Source organism: Bison bison, unplaced genomic scaffold (assembly GCF_000754665.1).
Source record: "Bison bison bison isolate TAMUID 2011002044 unplaced genomic scaffold, Bison_UMD1.0 scf7180017864371, whole genome shotgun sequence".
NCBI lineage: Eukaryota > Metazoa > Chordata > Mammalia > Artiodactyla > Bovidae > Bison > Bison bison.
In genome coordinates, this window is record NW_011494943.1 from 12,497,685 (window position 1) to 12,521,863 (window position 24,179).

The 24,179-nt window shown below is 45.1% G+C and overlaps 1 protein-coding gene across 6 annotated transcripts in view; it reads right to left on the bottom strand.

Moving 5' to 3' along the window:
• CCDC57 (coiled-coil domain containing 57) overlaps positions 1–24,179 on the bottom strand; it is a 110,351-nt gene that overhangs the window by 26,870 nt on the left and 59,302 nt on the right. For 4 of the 6 annotated variants that reach the window (XM_010856352.1, XM_010856353.1, XM_010856354.1 and 1 more), the window contains 3 exons: positions 6,266–6,366; positions 2,767–2,949; positions 2,205–2,421 (listed from right to left, as the gene is read on the bottom strand). In XM_010856352.1, coding sequence (XP_010854654.1) covers positions 2,205–2,421; positions 2,767–2,949; positions 6,266–6,366 — 501 coding nt within the window. The remainder of the gene's footprint in view (positions 1–2,204; positions 2,422–2,766; positions 2,950–6,265; positions 6,367–24,179) is intronic. The other 2 variants (XM_010856355.1, XM_010856356.1) reach the window with 2 other exon arrangements.

The following is a 24,179-nucleotide window of genomic DNA, read 5'->3' on the forward strand; positions in this document are numbered from 1 at the left end:
TATATAATATAGATACATACATATGTATGTCTATATATAATATGTACATACATACATATATATATATATGTATGTATGTATAAAAGACAGTATGGCTTTAAAAATATATATACTGAAGCAGCAGCTTCTCAGATACACGAGCTTGGGCAGAAGATGTGAGGAGAACAGACCAGTCTGCATCAGAGGAGACTACTTGAAGGCATCACAGGGGTGACTGCTGCCCCAGGGAGCAGAACTCAGACTAATAGGAGGACTTGGCTTCTTCCGGACGCAGGACCCAAGGTTAACAAATCCTGAGAAGAATCACAACAGAGTTTTGGGGCTGGGACTAAGGTCTGTACAGGAAAAGTAAAAAATAAATAAGTGAGAATTACCAGGAAAACTCTAAGAAGCATAATTGGAGAGTCAAAGTCAGCAGACATTATGAGGGACCAGGAAGTGGTAACAATTCAAACAGCACTGCATGTGCATGGACTGAGACCAATGAACCACAGGACAGAACAAGAGCCCAGTGACTCAAGTACACACAAAACATTTAATATTATAGTGAAAGTAGGATTTCCAACAAGTGGGGAAATGTGAGTTACTCAGTAACTGGTGGGGGTGGGAGGATATCTGAATTGCCACCTGGGGTTAAAAAATAAAGTTTGGTTCCTATTTCATAACCTACAAGTGTGATAAAACTCCAAATGGATCATGGATTTAGATATGAAAAAAGGAAACCATAACTGTGTTAGAAGAAATCATGGCAGAATAATCTTTCATCTTGGAGTGGAAAAAACCTAGGTATAGCAAAAATCCGAGAAAGGATTAAAAACAAGAACATAAGTTAGACTACATTTTTAAAAATGTGCATGACAAAAAGCCACCATAGGCAAAATAAAAGAACAAATGAAAAACTGTAGGAAAATATTTGCAATTTATGTCTCAGGAAAGGTCTAACTTCCATTATATATAATGAGCTCATACAAATCAATAAGAAAAAGATTATAAACCCAATAGACCAATGAGCAGAGAGCTGAAGAAAAGGAAAAGACATAATTCAAACATGTGAAAAGATGCACAACCTCCTAACAGGTAAAATGCGAAATAAAACGACACCTATCAGACTGGCGAAGACGACAGCTCGACGGCACTGCTGGACAGGAGTCTCAGCCTCTGCTGGGTGGCTGGGAGCTGCTGCTGTCTGATGGAGCCCAACTAACGATATCTTCCCGAACTAGACAGGCACATGTGGTGGTGGTGGTTTAGTTGCTAAGTTGTGTCTGACTCTTGTGACCCCATGGGCTGCAGCCTGCCAGGCTCCTCTGTCCATGGGATTTCCCAGGCAAGAATATTGGAGCGGGTAGTCATTCCCTTCTCCAGGGGATCTTCCCAACCCAGGGATCGAACCTGTGTCTCCCGCATTGGCAGGCGGATTCTTTACTGCTGAGCCACCAGGGAAGCCAGAAATGCACATACCTTTGGACAGAACAATCCCCTCTCTGCTGCTGCTAAGTCACTTCAGTCGTGTCCGACTCTGTGTGACCCCATAGACGGCAGCTAACCCTAACCCTAACCCTCTCTGGGAATTTACATTTATACTTTAATTCATGCACTATAGCATGTACAAGCTAATTCACTGTAACATTATTTGTAGTGGCAAAAGATCGGGAATAACCTAAAATGCCCATTGGCACACTGGGCACAGTGGGAGGCAGTCAGGCATTAAGGCTGAGAATGAGGATGCTAGCTGCATACTGATCTGCAAGGGGCTCCAAGCTCACTCCCCCGACCCTGGTCTTCACACAGCCTCCCTTTCACCCACCATGCTTGCTACACCTCGGTCTCATGCAGTTCCCCCAAAGGTTGTGGCCCCTCAAATGAATTTTCCTGATTACCTCACAGTGACATTATCGGGAGCAAGTTTTCCAGGGGGCTGAAGACACACTCTTCATGGGCTGTCCTGGCCTCCTGTGGCTGAGCAGAACACAGAATGCTTGCCACCCCTAGAGTTACAGACTGACCACGCTGCATTCACCCCTTGTGGGCTGAGGGTCCTTGTGACCTGTGGTCTCCACTCTCAGTAAATGTGGTAATGTGGTCAGCTGGACGTGGGCCTGGGAGACACACTCCTTCCCTGGGGGACGCTCAGGCACCAGGTAAAAGAGGACAGGACTGCTGTTCTCATGGCCAGTATCCTGACTGACAGAGTAGCGGCCTACCTGGAGGTGAGTCATCCTGGGAAGTGAGGCCAGAAGGGCTGGATCCCAGGTCCAACAACTTCCACGTGTCCTGGAGGGAACTGCTGGCAAGTGACGAGGACCTTCGGGTGTGGTGGCCAGTTTCCTCCTGGAATTCTTGAGCCAGGCGTGGCTTTGGGGACCGATTTTCTTTCTGAGGAGCTGATCTGCAAGTCACTGTGGAGCTCCTGTGCTGTCTCTGTGAAAGAGAGTAAAGAGAATTATCCTTGAAAGCCACCCTCTCTCCCTGCCCTCCCGGGGTGATAAGACAGTCAACCTGGCCTGAGGAGCTCTGGACATTCAAACATGGAACATGGGGAATTCCCTAGTGGTCCAGTGGTTAGGATTCCTTACGTTCACTGCCAAGAGCCTGGGTTCAATCTCTGGTCAGGGAACTAAGACCCCACGAGCCATGTAGTGCGGCCAACCTCCCCGCCAAAGAAACAGGATTGTGAGGGAGGTGAGCCTGGAAATCAGGGCCAAGGCCCTGAGGGGAAGACACTCAGGCAGTGGTCACTCTCCGCGACACTAAGTGCTCCAGTACTGGGTGCTTCCCAAGCGAGGATGTGGGCCGCATGAAGAGCTGGCCCTGGTGGGTCCTGTGTACCAGTCCTGGTCCCGCTGTGCAGCCTGGCCGAGCATCCTTTCTGCAGACTGTCTGTGCCAGGCGGGCTTGGCTCTTTCCTGAGCATTCGGAGAAACATTCTTTCTTGGCTTTCCTAGGGTCCTGTTGTGGAGATTTTAGTACAAGAAACTCAGTGTTTGTGGGTCTTTGATGGGCTGTGTTACTGAGTTTTCAGTGTTTGTGTGGCTTTGATGGGGCATGTTCTCAGTGTTTGTAGGGCTTTGACAGGGTGTGTTACTGGGTTCTCAGTGTTTGTGGGGCTTTGATGGGGTGTGTTACTGGGTTTTCCCTCAGGATTAGGAAGAAACACCTTCCCCACATTTCTGATATTAGGGAGTCAGCTCTGTGATGAGCCAAAAGTGGAGAACGTGTTTGTGCTTCCACCAGCCAGTACAAATTTAACAGGCCTCGAGACAGTGATCCAAGTACCTTTCCAAGTACCTGACAGTCACATAACCTTCCTGCAGTGCCCAACAAGGGCACCCTGCACCTCGCCAGGCACAGGGTGAGGGGCCTGCAGCTCTCCTTTGTGGCACATCTTCAATGCACAGCTGAGGCCACTCTGGCCCCCTGCGGCCTGAACACTCACATCTGCCCTCTGAGGGGAGGCCTGTGGAAAAGCACTTGGGAGGGGGAGCCGAGGAGAACCGAAGCCCCGGACTATGCAGAGGGCCCGGTGCAGAGGGCCACCTACGGCTGCTGCTTCTCCTGCTCAAGCTTACGTTTGGATTGTGAGCAGAGTAATGCACGCGTATCTTTCGATTTTAACTTTCAGTGTCCAGGTGGCAGTGATAATGAGCAACTTCTCATGTTTGTTGACTGACGCAATGAGTTTCTTCTTCAATGGCTTCTGAATGTTGCATGTGTACGTGCTCAGTTGCTTAGTCATGTCCGACTCTTTGTGACCTGACCCTATGGACTGCAGCCCGCCAGGCTCCTCTGTCCATGGGATTCTCCAGGCAAGAATACTGGAGTGGGTTGCCATTTCCTCCTTCAGGGGATCTTCCCGACCCAGGGATCGAACCAGCGTCTCCTGTGTCTCCTGCATTTGCAGGTGGATTCTTTACCACTGAGCTGCCTGGGAAGCCCCTTCTGATTGTTATCCTTTGCTTATTTTTCTACTGGTTATCTGTCTTTTTCTTCTTGAACTATAGGCATTCTTTTCTGTATGTTCTTCTTGTTTCTTCCTCCACAGCACCATTTACTAGTGGAAGTAAAGAGGAACCAAAAAAAGAGGACCTCAAAGAGTCTTCCTTTCTCGAATTTTAAGATGAGTTATTTCATTGGATATAATGGATAGCTTTGTAGTTTGAGAGAGATTGATAAAGTTTAATAAACTACTTAATTTACTAGAAAGAAATGGAGGTCTAGATAAGAGTATATGTGTTTCACCACAGAAGTTAGCAGGCACATTTATTTGATGATCTGGGAGAGATTTTTTCTAATAACACACATTTAGAGACTTAAATGATTAATGCAGATGACTTGAAAGGTACAAGCAGCTCAGACAGGCAGCCACTTCGATGCTTTAATACCACTTTCCACGCATGGCGAAGAGGGAAGGACTCTGAGTGTCTGTGTGCACACGCACACACATGAGAGGAGTCTGGAACAAAGCCTATCGGGTTCCAGCAGACCCGCCCAGGTGAGGCCCAGCCCAGGGTGCCTAGGCCTCAGTGATCCTGCATTTCTTCTTTCTATGCTCTTTCCTTCTTCCCAAATACATCCTCCACAGGCTTTTTGTCAGTGGAAGAGTCTGTTGGTGGAAAACACTGTGCCTCCTGGGCCCCTCTCAGAGCCAGCCTTTCTGTTTCTCAGGCCAGTGTCTCCTGGTCTGGCACACTGCCTCCCTAGGCTTCTCTGTCCCCCTGACCCATTCCTGGCTGACCTTGTGCTGGTGACTCAGAACCCCTGCACTTTGCTGAAGACTTCCCTTTGCTGAAGACTTCTTCCTCAAACTCCACATCTAGATGTGCAAGCTCAGACTGAATGTAGGTGTGGGAATGGTAAAGGATCATCTCGGATCTAAGCCCATCCATCAAATCTCCACCCCCAGCTGCTCCCCAGGCCTCAAACTCTTTAGAGAATCCTGACTCACACTGCGCCCTCCCAACTCCCACCCATTATGATCCAGCCACCATCCCAGCCCTACTCCTCCTTACCAGCCCCTCCTCCCACCCTCACCCACCTGCGCCTCTTACCCAGGATGGAGCTTGTCACTAAGAGCCACATGTCATCTCATGGTGTAACAGGCCAGCTATCTGTTACTTGACTTGCTATTTATTTTAAATAAACTGAAAAGACAAACTACACAGTGTACAAGTCATCCAACAGATAAGGATTAGTATATATAAAGAAAAGTACAAACACTCAAGTAGAAAATCAGCATAAAACATGCATAAATAACCCACAAAAGAAGAAATACATATGGCTGATGAACAGATTTAAAATTTGAACACTCTCAGGATATAAGAAATGTTTGGAAGATGCATTTTAAACCTGTTATATTGGTAAAGATTTAGAAAACAATACCTAGGTAGGTAAAGCTATATAATAAAATACATATACGATATACTTTATAACTTTGAAAAACTAAGATCATGGCATCTGGTCCCATCACTTCATGGCAAATAGATGGGGAAACAGTGGAAACAGTGACAGACTTCATTTTGGGGGGCTCCAAATCACTGCAGATGGTGACTGCAGCCATGAAATTAAAAGATGTTTGCTCCTTGGAAGAAAAGTTATGAACAACCTAGACAGCATATTAAAAAGCAGAGACATTACTTTGCCAACAAAGGTCTAGTCAAAGCTAGGGCTTTTCCTAGGTCATGTATAGATGTGAGAACTGGACTATAAAGAAAGCTGAGAGCCAAAGAATGGATGCTTTTGAACTGTGGTGTTGGAGAAGACTCTTGAGAGTCCCTTGGACTGCAAGGAGATCCAATGAGTCCATCCTAAAGGAAATCAGCCCTGAATATTCATTGGAAGGACTGATGCTGAAGCTGAAACTCCAATACTTTGGCCACCTGATGCGAAGAACTGACTCATTTGATAAGACCCTGATGCTGGGAAAGACTGAAGGCGGGAGGAGAAGGGGACAGAGGATAAGATGGTTGGATGGCACCACCAACTTGATGGACATGAGTTTGAGTAAACTCTGGGAGTTGGTGATGGACAGGGAGGCCTGGCATGTTACAGTCCATGGGGTTGCAAAGAGTTGGACACGACTGAGTGACTGAACTGAACTGAACTGAATACACTGATAAGTTACTGCTAACTATGCTGAAGTGCTGAAAACTGGAAGCTTTTAAAATTGTGTTCACCGTATTCTAAAGTTTCTGTTATGAAAATGCAGTATTTGAGCAATCAGTAAAAAGTTTATTAAAAAAAAGTGTCTTAGATAAAGGACTGTTACCTGAGTTGTGAGGCAGGGTTGCCACTGTCCCAAGCATACGTTAGGAGCCTCACCTGAGCCCTGCGCCTCAGGGGTGTGGAAGGGGTGATGAGGCAGCTTCCCTGTAAACGAAATGAGGGAAAGGGAGTTTATTCCTTGTGTGCATATCACTTGGGTTCCTCCCATGCTGAAAACAAATACTCAAGAAGAACAGCATGTGCATCTTTAAAACCAAAGTCACTTCTCTTTTAAGAGAATTTGGGTGGGGGTGGTGCATGGACACGTGTGAACTGTGCAACACACGCCAGCATTTCAGCAGACTTCAGAACACACAGAAACATTCCACAAAGTCACATACCCTTGACACAGCTTCTCAGAGTGGCAGACATGAGCACATCCATTAACAGACCCAAAGACATACCCTCTCTGCAGCATAGAAAAATAAGAAGCAAAAGTTTACGTATGTATGCTTGAGGATTATTCTTGTAATCAATGCTTCAGCAGTCTGCCTTAATCAGGTATGATCTAGGCATCAAATGAACATTCATTTGTTAACTCAGTTTGGGTTATGTTACCTGAAAACCTTAGAAATTTACCTTTAAGCTGACATACTACAAGAGAGAAATTACCATTGAGGTAAGTTTTTCAGAATAACAAATTAATTTGGTTAAATACAAGGTTATTGAGGACCCCGAGTTATTGTTGTTGTTGTTTTTTTTCGGTGTGTGTGTGTGTGTGATTTATGTGAAAATTAATCATGGGATCCTCACTAAAATGGAGTTGGGAGGCCAGAAGGGGAGCTCTCACAGAAGAGACCACCTTGCATCTCTGGAAGGAAGTAACACTATTGGCAGCTGGAGAAAGATTTTATCTCTGCCTGGCAATGGCCCAGCCAATAAAAGCCACTGTGCTTTGAAGTTCCAATTTGTTCCAATGGACTCTGTTTTTAACAGCTCCTCCCAACTTCCCCTTCTCTATAAAAGAGGTTCCCCTCCTTTGCCTCAACATACTTGCATGTGGTTCATTGTAGTCGCAGGTCCCAAACTGCAATTCTTTGCTGCTCCTGAATAAATTCATTTGGCGGGTAAAATTACTGGTTGTTTTACTGTTTTTGGTTAATAACTATTGCTATTTACAATGTTGGAAACTGAAGCAGATAAATTTTTCAAAAGCTTATTTCTCCATTCATTTAAAAATAATGATGATGGACATGTTGCGTGTTATTAACATCTGAGTAGTTATGACAGTAGTTTTGCCACCATGGTCCTTCTGAGATGAGGCCTAAAGTAATGTATGTTTTTTCCAGGTGATAAAAAGACGTATGAAGAACAATATTTGGAAATGAATATACTTTCCTTAGTTTATAATACCTTAAAGTTTAAAGGCTATCAATTCTGAAGTTACAGAAATGGGTAACAAGCCAATGAAAAGATGCTCAACATCATTAGTCATTAGGACATGCAAAATCAAAATCACAATGAGATACTACTTTGCACTTACTAGGATGGCTAAAATAAAAAAGACAGAGGACCTTCTCTGGTGGTCCAGTGGTTAAGAATCTGGGCTTCCACTGTAGAGGGCATGGGATCAATCCCTGGTCAGGAAAGTTCCATATGCTACAGGTACAGCCAAAAAAACCACAAAAACAAAAAGATAGGAAGTAAGTGTTGTTGAGGATGTGGAAAATCAGAACCTCAGAGATTACTGGTGGGAAAGCAAAATGCAGCTATAGTCAAAAACAGTTTGGTGGCTTCTCAATGAGTTAAACATTGAATTACCATGTCACTGCAGCAATTCCATTTCTGGGTATATATCTAAAGAACTGAGAACAAGTTTAAACAAAAACTTGTACAAGAATTTTCATAGCAGTATTATTCACAATAACCAAAAGACAGAAAAAAAAAAAACACCCCAAATGTCTATTACTAATGAGTGGATAAACAGTGTAGCCTGTCTACACAAGGGAATATTATTCAGCCATAAAAAGGAATGAAGCACCAACACACACTACAATGTAATCAAACCTCAAAAACATTATGTTTGGTGAAAAAAGCCAGACACAAAAGGCCACAGGATGCATGCTTCCATTTACATAAAATGTCCAGACGACCAGAACAGTTTTCTTTGCTTTATGTTGACTTTATTACGCTTCATGATTAAAAACAAATAAACAAAGCTACTTCCCTATGGGAGAGCTAACGTTCTTTACAATGACGTTGACTTCTGTGTTTATTTTTAAATGTTTATTGTCACTTTCACCTGAGGAGACAAATACTGTTGTTTCCCGGGCGTCCATGATCCTATTTTAGTGTTCAAATCTCCTGACAGCCTTTGGTAATTTTCCTTTTCAAACTGAATCCTAGGGGTAAAAAGGAGATAAAACTTCCAGGGTACTCTTTTCACCTAAAATTATCTTTGTGCCTTGGCAAAATCACAGATTTGTTCTTATAATAGAAGTGTTAGAAATAATTAGGTTTATTTGAGGTATTATTATCCATGAGTTTCATGAGAAGAGTTGCTGAGTCCGAAGAAATGTTCAGCCAATCCCATTTTATATATTTGTTGGTAAAATATTGTTCATATCATGTGTTTGAGGAACTTTCTAGAGATCTGTTAGGGTCCTGGGTGCCTGTCAGGTTTTTCTTCATCAGAGTCCTAAAGTGTCTGCCCAGTGCCATGAGGGAACAGGGGTATAGAGCTTAAAAGTTGGTGGACTCAGTCACTGTTTTAAATATTTACTTGGTCACAACCTTACTTCTTTAACTTGAATCCAGCGTTTGGGAGGCCAGGAGTTTGCAGCTGTGCCTTCACATCTCATAGTTAATATGCAGATGGTCAGGACCTGCCCCACAACTCCTGACTCTCTGCTTGATATTCTTGGTATATTCATGGTACATTATGTTTCAGGATTATTTTGTGTTATATCGCAGGAATTTTCCCTCTATAAAAATTATGTTCACTTATTTTTAGAAATCAGATACAGTGTTCACAGTCTTCTTTAAAAACAGGCATAACTTCTTAGATTAACTTTATCTAAAACTTTTTTCAGGGAGCAGCTTTTTTGTTCTGCACGGCACAGAAACAACCAAATATAACTTCTCAGCGGCACTTTTATTGTTATGCACTCCCTTCAGATCTTTCACTTTTGAAAATTATTAGTATAAGTTAACCATGGCCATATTACATCTTCATCATCCATGTGGACAAAAAAAAATGTGGTCTACCATTTCAATAAACAGATAATATTGCCTGCCACCAAGCAATCAGCCGCTGCAGCTGTCCCAACTGTGCACCCTAATGGGATTCAGAATGGACAAAAACAGGATATTGGCCCTAGATAGTTCAGATGCATATCAGAAGAACGGTTTCAACAGGCCCAGACTCTTGCATCTTCCCATATATAAAAAGGCACTAAAATCCTCGAGATGTCTGTTTTTTTGGTGATTAATAGTAATCTTTTGATGTTTGGCTACATATATATTGTTTTAACAAAAACTCCTTCATATCCTGTTCTCTTTGACCTCTCTGGAACAGTCTCTCAGAGCCGTCAGACAGGCTGCCTTCCTGGACTGTTGTTGTGGTTCAGCTGCCAAGTCGTGTCCGACTCTTTGCAATCCAATGGACTGTAGCACATCAGGCTTCCCTATCCCTCACCATCTCCTGGAGTTTGCTCAAGTTCATGTCCACTGCATCAGTGATGCTGTTCAACCATCTTATCCTCTGTCATCCTTCTCTCTTCCTGCTTTCAATCTTTCCCAGCATCAGGGTCTTTTCCAATGAGCTGGCTGTTTGCATCAGGTGCCCAAAGTACTGAAGCTTCAGCTTCAGCAACAGTGGACTGCAGTCCTCAGGAATATTCTCGAATAAAACCGAATTCTCCACTTTTAGATTGTGCATTTTCTCTTCAGTGAACAGCTACAAAGAGTTTGTTTTACTTTAATGAAAAGAAAAAAAAGAGTCAGGCCAGCACAGTGGGAAAACACTGTGTCATGGGCATTGCTTAGACCACCGTGAGGCCATCCAGTGGCCTGACTCAGGATGTCCAGAACACTAGTAAAGAAGCAGATGGATTGTTGAGATTTCAGAACCAAGATGGAGTGGAATAAGGATTAATCACCTAGGACTGAAGGGACCCACGAGGGACAATGCAGCTGCTGATGGGAATACTGTACATGTGACTTTAATGCTCCTTCTAGATACACAAGGAACCCTTTCTCTTTCCCCTTAAGCTGTCTGTGGTGGTGGTTTTAGTCGCTAAGTCGCGTCTGACTCTTTGTAACCCCATGGACTGTAGCCCGCCAGGCTCCTCTGTCCACGGAATTTCCCAGGCAAGAATACTGGAGTGGGTTGCCATTTCCCTTTCCAGGGGATCTTCCTGACCCAGGGATTGAACTCACGTATCCTGTATCTCCTGAACTGGCAGGTGGATTCTTTACCACTGAGCCACCTGGGAAACCCTTAAGCAGTCTGTAGTCCATACAAATTTAGTGGCCTCTGGTTTTGTAAACTGAAATGAAACATTTCTAAGTGGTATCTTGGTCTCTTAAGTCTGAGTCCTCCAGAACTTGTTAACTCTTGTTGAGTATTCTTCCTTTCCTGGCAATATAATAATTTGCGTAGGTTCAAAGGGTATCTTCTTGTTTCTACTTAGATTTGACTGGCAACATGGATTGCGCAGCCAAGGCCTTGCCTGGGTGGCCACAGGGGAGAATGATACTCAATCACCAGGACCCAGCATGTGTAAGGATCTGCAGTTCAGGGATCAAGGCTCATAAGGCCCTCCCAGGAAAACTGCCAGGTGCCAGCCTCATGAGGGGATAAGAAAGTTCATCTCCTGGCAGGTCCAGGAGCCTCAGGATATTCTGGAAACCTCAAGAAAAAAGGAATTTGCTTGAAATAATCCATCAGGTGAAACATGGTGGGTTCTCGGCTTCCTGGACTCAGGACAAGTAATAAGACGCTTTCAAAAGTCCAACCTGAAATCCTGACGGGAACTTCCAGCAAAGCAAACTCAAAAGGGCCAACATGATGGATTAACACTCTGACTGCACATACGGAAACAATCAGGCCAAATGGGACCAGCCTTGTTTCATGATCAAGAATAATCTTTCACATGAATTGTATCAAAAGCTGAGAAACTAAAGGGAAAAAAAAAACAACTATGGAAACTGCATTGCCTACCGCACATCCTGAGGAGCTGTCAGGGTATTGCCTCTCACAGTGCCTGAGTTACAACTCTGGAAGCTGCTGGACATGCAGACTATGCCTTGTCCCTTGGCTTTTTCATGGGCTCCCGCTCCTCCCTTTAGAGAAACTGGTTCTGCCTCTATTTGCAATTCAATTCCTTTACTCCATATACATTTGCTCTTTTGATTTTTCCTTAAATTGGTTATAACATTTGACTGGTTTCCTCACTGTTCAATGAACAGGGGAAAATTCTAAACATGTGCTGGCTTTCATATCTGTTTGAGAATCGTATCTTCTCCCTGAAAATTATCTTTTAACACTTATTAAAGAAATATTATTAAAATGTTATCAGATATCAGAAAGGACACTGAATAATATGAACCTTGATGAGCTATAACTGGCATGAGCACTTCTGCTCTAAGTAACATGGCATGAAAACTGACACAACACAGTGGTAAGGAACAGAAGGAGAAATGGACAGAAATAAAAGAACAGTGCAAGATTTTAATGCAAAAATCATAGTTCTTGGCATTTCAAGTTGACGAGTATACAGAAGTTTAGAAAGAGTGTTAATCATTGTATTTAGGCTGAGGCGTCCCAGCACTGGAGCCTACCTGCTGTTGGGTGGGGCTGGGTCTTGGTGCTGGGGTGGTGGCTGGCCTCCAGGAGAGCTCACCCTGGTGAGTACCTCTGCCACCAGTGTCCTTGTCCCCACAGAGAGCCACCGCAGCCTCCCACCTCCCCAGAGACCCTCCAAGACCAGCAGGGTCACCTTTGGTGTTCTGCTCGTTTGTTCATCCACACGAACCTAAAATCCAGTTTGTCCAGCTCCACAAAAAAATGTGTTAGAATTTTCATCTATTTGAGAACTGGATGTCCTCAAAAAAGTGAACTCTAGTAGACATACTAGAGTACGGATATCATTATCAGTGGAACTACTATACCTCTGTTTATCTAGGTCTTCTTCAGCATCTTTAATAAAACTGTATTTTTTTTTCCAAAAGGCTGCTTAATAGAACACAATCAAAAGTAGACTTCAATTCTCTCTTCAATTTTGAAACTCTCTCTTGTGAATTCAACCAGTCCATTCTAAAGGAGATCAGTCCTAGGTGTTCTTTGGAAGGAATGATGCTAAAGCTGAAACTCCAGTACTTTGGCCACCTCATGCCAAGAGTTGACTCGTTGGAAAAGACTCATGCTGGGAGGGATTGGGGGCAGGAGGAGAAGGGGACGACAGAGGATGAGATGGCTGAATGGCATCACTGACTCAATAGACGTTGAGTCTGAGTGAACTCCGGGAGTTTGTGATGGACAGGGAGGCCTGGCGTACTGCGATTCATGGTGTCGCAAAGACTCGGACATGACTGAGTGACTAAACTGAACTGAACTCACCAAGACAGGAGTCAGGAGGCCAGAAGCGGAGCCCTTATGCATACCTTACTCATGTAAATACAGATCCTAACAGAAGAGACTACTTTGGATCTCCAGACACAAGTGACATTGCCTTACTGCCACAAGGAGGAGGAAGATACTCTCTTTGCCTGGCAGCAGCCCAGACAATGAGAGATCATTACAGTTCAGCCAATGAAAAATCACTACACTTTGAACTCCCAGTTTCCTCCAAAGGACTCTGTAACAGCTCCCCACAATGTCCCCTACTCCTCTATAAAAAGGTTTCCTCTCTTTCGCTTTATCTGACTTGCATGTCAAGAGGCAACAGGAGCGGACTTGGACTATTTGCTTTACAGGACTATGCAGGTCAAGAAGCAACAGTTAGAACTGGACATGGAACAACTGACTGGTTCCAAATTGGGAAAGGTTCCAGCCAGGAAAGGAGTACGTCAAAGCTGTATATTTTCACCTTGCTTATTTAACCTATATGCAGAGTACATCACGTGAAATGCTGGACTATATGAAGCACAAACTGGAATCATGATTGCAGGGAGAAATATCAATAACCTCAGATATGCAGATGACACCATCCTTATGGCAGAAAGTGAAGAGAAACTAAAGAACCTCTTGATGAAAGTGAAAGAAGAGTGAAAAAGCTGGCTTAAAACTCAACATTCAAAAAACAAAGATCATGGCATTCAGTCACATCACTTCATGGCAAATAGACAGGGAAACAATGAGAACAGTGACAGACATTATTTTCTTGGGCCCCAGAATCACTGCAGACGGTGACTGCAGCCATGAAATTAAAAGACACTTACTCCTTGGAAGAAAAGCTATGACCAACCTAGATGGCACATTAAAAAGCACAGACATTACTTTGCCAACATAGGTCCGTTTAGTCAAAGCTAGGGCTTTTCCAGTGGTCATGTATGGATGTGAGAGTTGGACTATAAAGAAAGTTGACTGCCAAAGAATTGATGCTTTTGAACTGTGGTGTTGGAGAAGACCCTTGAGAGTCCCTTGGACTGCAAGGAGATCCAACCAATCCATCCTAAAGGAAATCAGTCCGGAATATTCATTGGAAGGACTGATGCTGTAGCTGAAGCTCCAGTACTTTGGCCACCTGATGCAAAGAACTGACTCACTGGAAAAGACCCTGATGCTGGGAAAGATTGGAGGCTGGAGGAGAAGGGGACAACAGAGGATGAGATGGTTGGATGGCATCACTGACTTGATGGACAAAAGGTTGAGGAAGCTCTGGGAGTTGGTGATGGACAGGGAAGCCTGGCGTGCTGCAGTCCATGGGGTCACAAAGAGTTGGACACGACTGAGACTGAACTCACTGACTTGCATGTGGTTCACCACAGTTGTATGTCCCAAATTGGAATTCTTTGTTGCTCCTGAATAAACTCATTTTGCTGACAAAAAATAAATTTTAGGTTAACACTGGAGGTCCCACCAAGATCCAGAGCAGACTCCTGACAACCCTGGGACTGGTGAGCAAAAGGGTGGGGTACTCACTAAGTCTACAGGGCTCACCATTTTTCTAGTCACCCCTGGAGTTTAAGGGGAAGGTTTCCTCCTGGATTGGAGCTCCGCTCTTAGTGCATTTAGAACTCTCAAAGGCTTTATCTGGGATATGTTTAAAGGCTTTACCCTTTTTGTTAAGGCTTTGCTTTGTCTGTGAGCACTCATTTGGGACTTCAGCCTTACTTGAAATCAGGCTGTCCCAACTGGAACTGTGCTGGCCTTCGGTCCAATTCCTTTTGGAATTGGGCTGTTCCTATTTCGAACTGTGCCATTCAGCCTTTAACCTGATTCTTTTGGGATCAGGCTGTCCCAAGTGGAACTGTGCTGCTATTTGGCCTGCAGGCTGTTTAAGAATTGCCCCCTTTGCTTTAGAGAAAAAAGAAAGAAAGAAACCTCCAGAAAATGGGATCCCAGTTATCTAAAATGTCTTGAGGGTGCCCCACATTTAAAGACCTTGTCTGATTTTATGTTTAAAAACCACAGTCCCTTCTCACGCATGTTTCTAAAGAAATGGACAAATTTTAACCCAAAGTAATTTGGAACATCACTGGCCATTATGGAGAACTTTCAGACTCACCAAGCTTACCTTTCTTAAAACTATTAGACAGCCATGACTCTGAAATTATCAAAATTAAAATTGATTGCTATTTTGATTGCTGTTGATTGCTATTTTGAGGCTTCCAAATATTATCAGGAATTTAAAATTGTCTCTCTGCAAATACAATAATTATACCGTCCAAGGCAAACAAAGACAAAATGGCTCTGAAGCCTCATGCTCATCCCCCCCACTTCTTTGTCCCTGGTATCAGCTCATTTATCCCCCCACTCTCCCTCCCCTTGCTTCTTTGTCTCAGTCTGCCAGGCTCTATCAGAAACTGGCCTTTAAAGGGAAAACTTCTGGGACTTCCCAGGTGGTCCAGTGGTAAGACCCCACACTCCCAATGCAGGGGTCCCAGGCACAATGCCTGGTCAGGGAACTAGATTCCACACTCTGCAACTAAGAATTTGCATGCAGCAACTAAGAGTCTGAATAACGCAACTAAACTCTCACATACTACAATGAAAATCAAAGACCTTTGAGTGCTGCAACTGAGATCTGGCACAAATAAATAAATAAAATAATCAACAAAAAAAAAAAAATAGAGAAATCTTCTGAGGGTCCAAATAGACCCATTACTTATGTAAGTAAGTAAGACCCATTAGTTATGTTCCCTTGACAAAGGCTGAATTGCCACACACAGTTAAAAGTTTCCAAAAGTAACTGAGGACCTTGGTAGATTTGCTGAAGAATTTAGCATAGTTATTCAAACCTACCAGTCTGGTTTCTCAGATTTATATCAGTTAGTTCACAAGCTTTTTGAGAGGCAAGCCAAACACTGAATGAAATTAGGCTGAAGGAATCACCCCTGGGCGGGGGGGTGGGGGGTGGGTGGGGGGGTGGCTTTAGAAAAACAAACGCCTAGCTTCTAGTAAAAGAATCTGCCTGCAGTGCAGGAGACACAGGTTCCATCCCTGGTTCAGGAAGATCCCTGAAGAAGGAGATGGCAACCCTCTCCAATATTCTTGCCTGGGAAACCCCATGGACAAAGGAACCTGGAGGGCTACAGTCCATGGGGTCACACAAATCAGACATGACTTAATGACTAAACCACCACAGCTTCTGTTAAGAGGTCAGAACGTTTGCTGAAAACCCCCACCAGCAGTTACAACTGCCTTTCCCAAGCCTGTTGATGGGAACTAAATTCAGGTTTGCACACAAAAATCTGATGAACCCGTTCGTGACTATTTAATTGACTCCAAATTGTCTTTAAAGAAAATACTGGTCTTCCTTCAGATGTTGAAGTCACTCGGATAGCCCTTATCGCCTCACTTACTAATGGGCTGAACCAGGATCATTCTCTTTTAGTTAGAAGGACAAGGGTGGAATGGGAGATTATGTTCACTTTAGATTTAGTTAACTTGGCAAATCAGCTGACTCGAATCCTAGGTGAGTCAAGACCACTAAATTCTTAATCTTTAATTTCTGAAAATGAAGGCGCCTTAACAAAACCCGTCTAGTCTCTGCTATTACTGTAAAGAGCCAGGACACGGGAAAAAGATTGCTAAAAGTGTAAGTGTTTTGGGCATCTTTAGCCCTCTAACCAGCCTCTCAAACATCCTCTTAAGCCCCTCCCTGTGAGGGGCTCTGAGGAATGACTGGGGCTCTCTCAATCCTCTCCTTGAATCAGCTTGGAGAAACCACTCTCCAGATTGCGAACGAATCTCTGTCTTTACAGACCCCAGATCACACTCTCAGTGCTCAGCCCCATCACTAAAGAAAAATACTAAGATGGTCCAAATAGTGAGGGTCTCTAATGAACCTCAACAGGGTCCGGTTTCTGAACCTCTTCCCTTTTGCTTAGACCATTTAAGAGGTACACACCCTTTTTTCCTTAGCTCCTCCACCCCTATTAATTTATAAGGCCAGGGCTTCTTGGAAAAGTATCATGCTGGAATTTCTTTCTCCCAAAAAGGGAGAAACAGTTCTAAAATTTGACAGTTGCCATCAAAATAACCAATCAGGTGAATTAAACCACCCTTTGACTTCTTTTATTTGCTCTGTCTCTGATAGTACTGCTTCTGGAAACACTGATCATTTGTCTCTATTGAATCAGGTACCACCCTCCTTATGGGCAAACTGTCCAATTGATATTGGCAAAATCCTCCCATCAAGATTCAAATAGATTCCCTCAAATGCCCTCCCCAGGTAAATAAGCACTTCAACGTATAAAGTCTGTAACAGAAGAGGCTACTGGGGCTCAGGGCCTCATTATCCCCTACAGTAGTTCTTGTATTACTTCTATTTCACTTGAGAGAAAACTTAAGTTCTGTCTGGTTTTTTTACTGGATTTGCATATGGTTCACCATAATTGCATGTCCCAAACTGCAGTTCTTTGTTATTTCCAAATAAACTCATTCTTCTGGGAAAATAGCCTTTTGTTTTTAGGTGAATACTCTTAATCAACTTGAGTGATATAGAAAACCTGAGTCTATAGTGGTAGAAAATCTAGCAACTAATCATCCTGATAATATTATCCCTCAAAACCTCTGGGGTGGGACTTTCCTGGTCATTCAGTGGTTAAGACTCTGTGTTCCCAATGCAGGGGCCCAGGTTAGATCCCTCACGCAGCAACTATCCCTTGTGCCACAACTAAGCCCCAGTGCAGCCAAGTTTAAAAGAAAAAAAAAGGCAAAACCCTGGGACATGGCAAAATTGATACTCAGAAAGGATATTCACATCTTAAAACTATGCAATTACTAAACAAGAAAGGATAAAATAAATGCTTAAGAAATCAGGGAAAGAACAATAAAATAAACCCAAGGAAAGGAACGAATAAAAATAAAATGGAAACTTCTGATAAAGACATAGAAAACCACCCATTGACCCCAAGCAGTCATCTTTGAGGAAACCCCCTGGAAGGTAGCAAAGAAATCCTAAAACACACAGGTTAATAAACACATTTAACGTGCTCTAGGAGAGATTACCAAGAAACGGGAAGACGTGGTATTTAAAAAAGCAATGACTGGGCTTCCCCGGTGGCTCAGTGATAAAGAATCTGCTTGCCAATGCAGGAGACACGTGTCCTTTCCTGATTTGGGAAGAACCCACATGCTGCGAACAACTAAGTCCGTGTGTGTGTGCCCTTAGTTGCTCAGTCGTGTCTGACTCTCTGTGACCCCATGAACTGTAGACCGCCAGGCTCCTCTGTCCATGGGATTTTCCATGGCAAGAATACTGGAGTGGGTTGCCATTTCCTACTCCAGGGGAGCTTCCCAACCCAGGGATCGAACCCGTGTCTCTCGTGTCTTCTGCATCTGCACTGGCAGACAGATTCTATACCACTGCGTCACTTGGGAAGCCCAACTAAGCTAAGTGCCACAACTACTGAGCCTGTGCTCCAGAGCCTGGGAGTCGCAACTACTGAGCCCGCCTGCTGCAACTACTGAATGAAGCCCGAGAGCCCGTGCGTCGCAACGCGAGGAGCCCCCGCAATGAGAAGCCCGTCTACTTTAATTAGAGAAAAGCCTGCACAACAACGAAGACCCAGCACAGCCATAAATAAACAGAATTAAAAAAAAAAAAAAAGACAAATAGTTGAGAAATTTAAAGAACGGAAAAACCCAGAAAACCCAACCAACCATAAGTCTTAAGATATTAAAAATAAAAAAATACTGATTCCAGAGCAGGTTAAATTAAAGCAGAACAACTCTCATGTAGACACAGGATGATAGACCAGGAGCACAAATGGGTTGGGAGCAGCCATAGAGGAAAGGCAGGCCACTGGCGAGGAAGAGGCTCACACTGACGCTGGCTTCTCACAGGACAGCGGGGCCCTGCCTGACAAAAAAGCTGTAAGAAAATGCCAATCAGAAGTCTCCTTCCAGCTATGCCATCGTTCCAGGAAGTGGTCAAAATGAAATCATTTTATGAAGACAAAGTTTACTGCCCACAGGCCCTTCTTGAAGGAAAGAACAGATCCCTGAATGTCAGATCCTTTCCCTCCAAGGCCCTCAGAACACACGAGCGAAGCTGTGCATGACCCAGGGCTTCCAGGGGTTTGGAGGCGCAGAGTGTGGCAGGGCGCTGATAGCGAGGGGCAAACACACCAAGAATTCATGAAATGTGACCAAAAATCACTGCTTCTCAATTAATATTGTTTATAGGACTGGAGATGCACATGTGGAATCATAATTAATAAACTAAAGCAGTATTTTCCTATTTATGCCCAATAAACAGTACTGGGTCAACCAGCTAACCACCTAGGGAAAAATAAAATAAAGCTAGATCCCTAACCTGTTTCTATTTTACCAAATCATTTCTAGATGAATCAAAGATTCAGCAAGAAGAAAGCTGGGGGAGAGCACAAAAGAAATTCAGCAGAAAAATTACATAATGATATACAAATGGCCAACACACACACACCCACATCCACACACAGAAATGTAAAGAAATACAAATTAAAACAATGAACTAATTTTACCTAACTAAACTGGCAAAAACCAATTCCTAATGAATTTTTAGCTTCTGTGAAGCTGTGGTCAAATAGGCGCTTCACTGTCATAAAAAAACACCCAAATGCACTTTCCCTGGGGGCGGAGTGGGGGTAGGGGGAGGTGAGGAACGGTTCACACTCCCCTGAGAGGCTGGTTGGAGCATGTCTGCTGGAGCCCAGTGAACAGACATGTGATAGAAGCAGCCCAGTGCATGGAGTCTCCCCTGGGGCCAGCTCGGTGACGGCCCCGAGGGAGGGTGTGCAGAGCTAGGCAGGAGTCACTGTTTCAACATTCGGGTGCATGTGACACCATGAACAGACAATCCAACAGACAGGCAGCAAAGTGCAGATGAGACCTAGTTGGCAGTTTGTGCTTTACAGTATAAATTAACTATCTCTCAGCATTCATTGAAATTTTTATAGTGAGCAAATAGCCTTTTCAACATGAGGGGAAAAAAAAAAAAGAGCCTTTAAGAAATGTTAGGTATCAGAGAATACATATTGTGTGATCCCCACTCTATGACATGCTGCTGCTGCTGCTGCTAAGTCGAGTCAGTCGTGTCCGACTCTGTGCGACCCCATAGACGGCAGCCCACCAGGTTCCCCCGTCCCTGGGATTCTCCAGGCAAGAACACTGAAGTGGGTTGCCATTTCCTTCTCCAATGCATGGAAGTGAAAAGTGAAAGTCAAGTCGCTCAGTCGTGTCTGACTCTTCTCGACCCCAAGGACTGCAGCCCACCAGGCTCCTCCGCCCATGGGATTTTCCAGGCAACTATGACATGCTGGAAAAGGCTAAACTACAGAGACAGGGAAAAGATGAGTGGTTGTCAGAGGTCAGGAGGGAGGGAAGGTGACCAGGTGGAGCGCACAAGGTTTAAACCCACAGAACATACACCATGAAAGTGAGCCCTGATGTAAAACTGCAGGAGTCTGGGTGATGCTGTGTCAAAGCAGTTTCACTGATTGCAATGAATCTACCATCTAGAGTGGATGTGGGCTCAGCAGGAAAGAATATGTTTGCAGTGCAGGAGACCGCCTGCAACGCAGCAGACTTGGGTTCCATCTGTGGGTCGGGAAGATCCCCTGGAGGAGGAAATGGCAATCTACTGCAATAGTCTTGCCTGGGAAATCCCAAGGAGAGAGGAGTCTGGCGGGCTACAGTCTGGGGTTGCAAAGAGTCGGACATGACTCAGAAACTAAACCGCACCAAGTAAATGTGGGTGACAGGAGCTGTGCATGTGCCGGCAGGGAGTGTATGGGAAGTCTGTTGTCTTCTGCTCAGTTTTGCTGTGAATCTAAAATTACTTGCCCTCCAAAATAAAGTCTTCCAAAATGGTCAGATGTTAAGATCCTGATAACCGACACTCCAAAGAATCCCAGCTGTGTACTGGATTAAGAAAACATCACAGGCTCCAATTTTGGGGAAAAGGAGAACTGGCAGCAGGAGGAAGAACAAAGTAGGGGAGAGGTAGGTTGAGTTGAAGTCCGCTTGGTCTGGCCTCATGGCCTGTCCTTTTCTGGTCCTTCATTGTGCAGGCCGGCTCAGCTGCACTGGCATCTGCCGTGGTCTTGGCCTTAGCCCAAGCAGATGGTCTGATGGCCACTGTCTCAGAGGTGAGGGGTGAGCACTTGCAGCTGGGCTGATGGGAGAGCAAATGGGGCTGGGACACCTGAGGACAGGTGACGCTCCAGCATTGCCACCTACCCACTCAAGAGACGAGGTAGGAGAGTGAAATTCTGAGTCAGGGCCACATGCCAATCACATGAGTCTGCCTGTCTGAAAGTGCAGATCTGAACCACATGAGCCTGCCTGTCCATAAATGCAGATCTGAAAGCCTGGAACTGGAGAAGGGGGCATGTGGCTGGGACAGGAGCCTGATCCCAGGCCGTGGGGGATGCAGGACGAAACCAGGGCCAGTGAAGGTGCGGCTCTGCTAGCTCCCTGGGAGATGAAGTCCCTTCCCAGAGGTGGACACGTGAGGACAAGCCCTGGGGTTGACCCTGCCTGGTGGTGCTGGAACCAGAGGGAGCCCAAGTGGGCGTGGCTCTGCCTTGGCTGGATGGTCTCACATTTTCAATATTGTCAAGCGATGAAAACATACTCCTGTCATGGTTGGTCACTCTGTACCACTTAATGACCACAGTCACATGATTGATGACCTGGATAAATCAGCTTTGTTAAAAAACATGCAGACAGACCAGCCTTGGTCACAACCTTTGCTGTCTCCCTATGTGGGAGAGCCTTGCGAGGCTACCTACCGCCACACAGTATTGGGGGAGGGTAGCCTTCCCAAAAGGGAACTAATGGACTGTGCTGGGCATTCTTAAAATAGTTTTTTCTCTTTTAAATTAATTGATCTGGCTGCTCCGGGTCTTCCTGGCTTCATGCGGGCTTTTTCTAGTTGCAGAGAGTTTGGGGCTACTCTCTAGTTGCCACGCTCGGTCTTCTCACTGCGGTGGCTTCTCCCGTTGTGGAACATGGGCTCCAGAGCATGTGGGCTCAGTAGCTGTGGCTCCAGAGCACAGGCTCAGAAGTTGCAGCACAGGGGCTTAGTTGCCCCGGGGCATGTGGGATCCTCCCAGACTGGGATCAAACCTCGCAAGGCGTATTCTTAACCACTGGACCACCAGGGAAGCCCCGTGCTGGGCATTCTTTACAAACCACCATGATGCACAAGTTCACAGAGCAAACCGCTCACCCCTCTCCTCTCATCTACTGTCCTCCTCAAAGTGTTAGGATGGAGGTGCTTCCCGCCAGCCTGCCCTCTGTGTGCATGGGTGCACACGCTCTGTGTATGTTCACCTGGGCCTCAGAGCACACTGTTCTGCGGGCTGCTCTTCTCATAGGCTGACGTGTCTGGGCTGGCACACACATCATGTAGTCAGCATGCTGAGCCTGGTCCAAAGAGTGTCCAAGCCCACGAGGAAACAACACAAAGTGAGGAGTTTTGAAGTCGTTTGGAAAGGCCACATTTTATTGTACTTGACAAAATAATTATCCACAGTGGACTGGAGCTGAAGGGGGAAAACGGGCTGTCTCTCTCGTTTGAGAAGTGCCGTGCAGAGATGGTGCCCGATGGGGATGCAGGAGACCCGTGGGCATGCAAGCGGCCCACACGCTCTCTTTTTAAAAATTTGCTTACTTATTTTTGGCTGTGCTGGGTCTTTGTAGCTGTGAGTGGACTTTCTCTTTTTGCAAGGTGCAGGCTTACTGCAGTGGTTCTCTTGCTGCGCACACAGGCTCTAGGATGCACGGGCTTCAGCAGTTACGGTGTATGGGCTCAGAAGTTGCAGTTCATGGGCTCCAGAGTGTGGGTTCAAGAGTTGTGTGGCAGGGGCTTAGATGCCTCGTGGCATGTGAAGTCTTCCCGGACCAGGGATTGAATCCATGCCCCCCATATCGGCAGGGGGATGGACCCAGCAGGGAAGTCCACCCCACATGCCCTTGAGGGTTAAAGTAGCATCCACGGTCCGATTTCAATGTCCCAAAGATGGACCCCTAGACCTTCCTAATTGCTTTCTTACTGTAACAAAAAACACTGCCAAACATCCTTGCATTCGCATCTTTTTCAGATTTGTGAGAAAATGTTTTTAAAAGATCTCTAGGGGAAGATTTGCGTATTCAAAGGGTATGCTAATTTAAAAAGTTGTGAGATGCAGGCAAACTGCCCTTAGAGAGGCTTCACCAACGACAGCTCCTGAGATGGGACTTTTTAGTCTGGGCGTGAACTCAACGCTGACTTACTTGCCCTCTTCAGACTCCTGCAGAGGCAAGTGGCACCCATACCCTTGTCACATCTGGGGATTTCTCCTGGACGCCCCATCCGGCACTCCGCCTGCCATCAGTGAATGCCCATGTTGGGTGCTGGTTCTTTTTCATCTGTCAGGTATGCTGCAAATACTTCTCCCATCTGTTATTTGTCTTTTATCTTTGTGTACGATGTCTTTTCCTTACAGATGTTTTAGGATGTGACGACATCAACTCTGTTGATTTTTGCCTTTCCCACCTCTAGGTGGTTTTAGACTTTTTTTTTTAACCATTATTTAGGGAAGACTTCCTCATACAAAGGTGAACTGAGCCAGTGTGTGCATGGCCAATGGGGGAAAGGGCAGGTGGAGCAGAATCCCACATCCCTGCACATACTGAAGTCTTAGGAAATGAAAGAGCGATAACCAGAGATGCAGACGAAAACAGTTACAGGCCACTATGTACTGCTCTATGGTAGTACTTGGAAGACTAGGGACTTTGGAGAGATTTCCAGCAAAATGCACATGTCCAGAATTGATCCAAGAAGAGGCAGAAAATCCATACAGACAGATCACCAGAGAAGAAAAACAGAAGATATTACGAAAAGTCTACCACTAATGAAAACACCAGGCATGGAAGGCTCTACTGCTGAGGTCTCTCTAAGTTTCACAGAAGGCTGCAAACTTGGCCACGAGGAACGTGTAGCTTTCTCTGACACTGGGAGGCACAGGAAGGCAGGCCCGGCAATGGAGGATCTGCTCCTTTGTTGGATGGATGGCCGGATGGATGGATGCAGGGTAGATGGGTTGAGAGATGTGTGTGTGTGTCAGTGAGTGGATGCTGGATAGAGAGGTAGGTGGATCACTCACTCACATACTTGATGGCTGTGAGGCCAGCTGATTAGGCTAGGAATTCACCATGAGGAGAAAGACAGGTTAGGTCGGAGGGGGAGGGAGGCATGGCTGTGCCTCCCTCTGGAAGCCTCGGGGGCTGAGAGGGCAACTGAGCAGTGGCAGGGGGTGGGACCGAGGGCCAGGGGGAG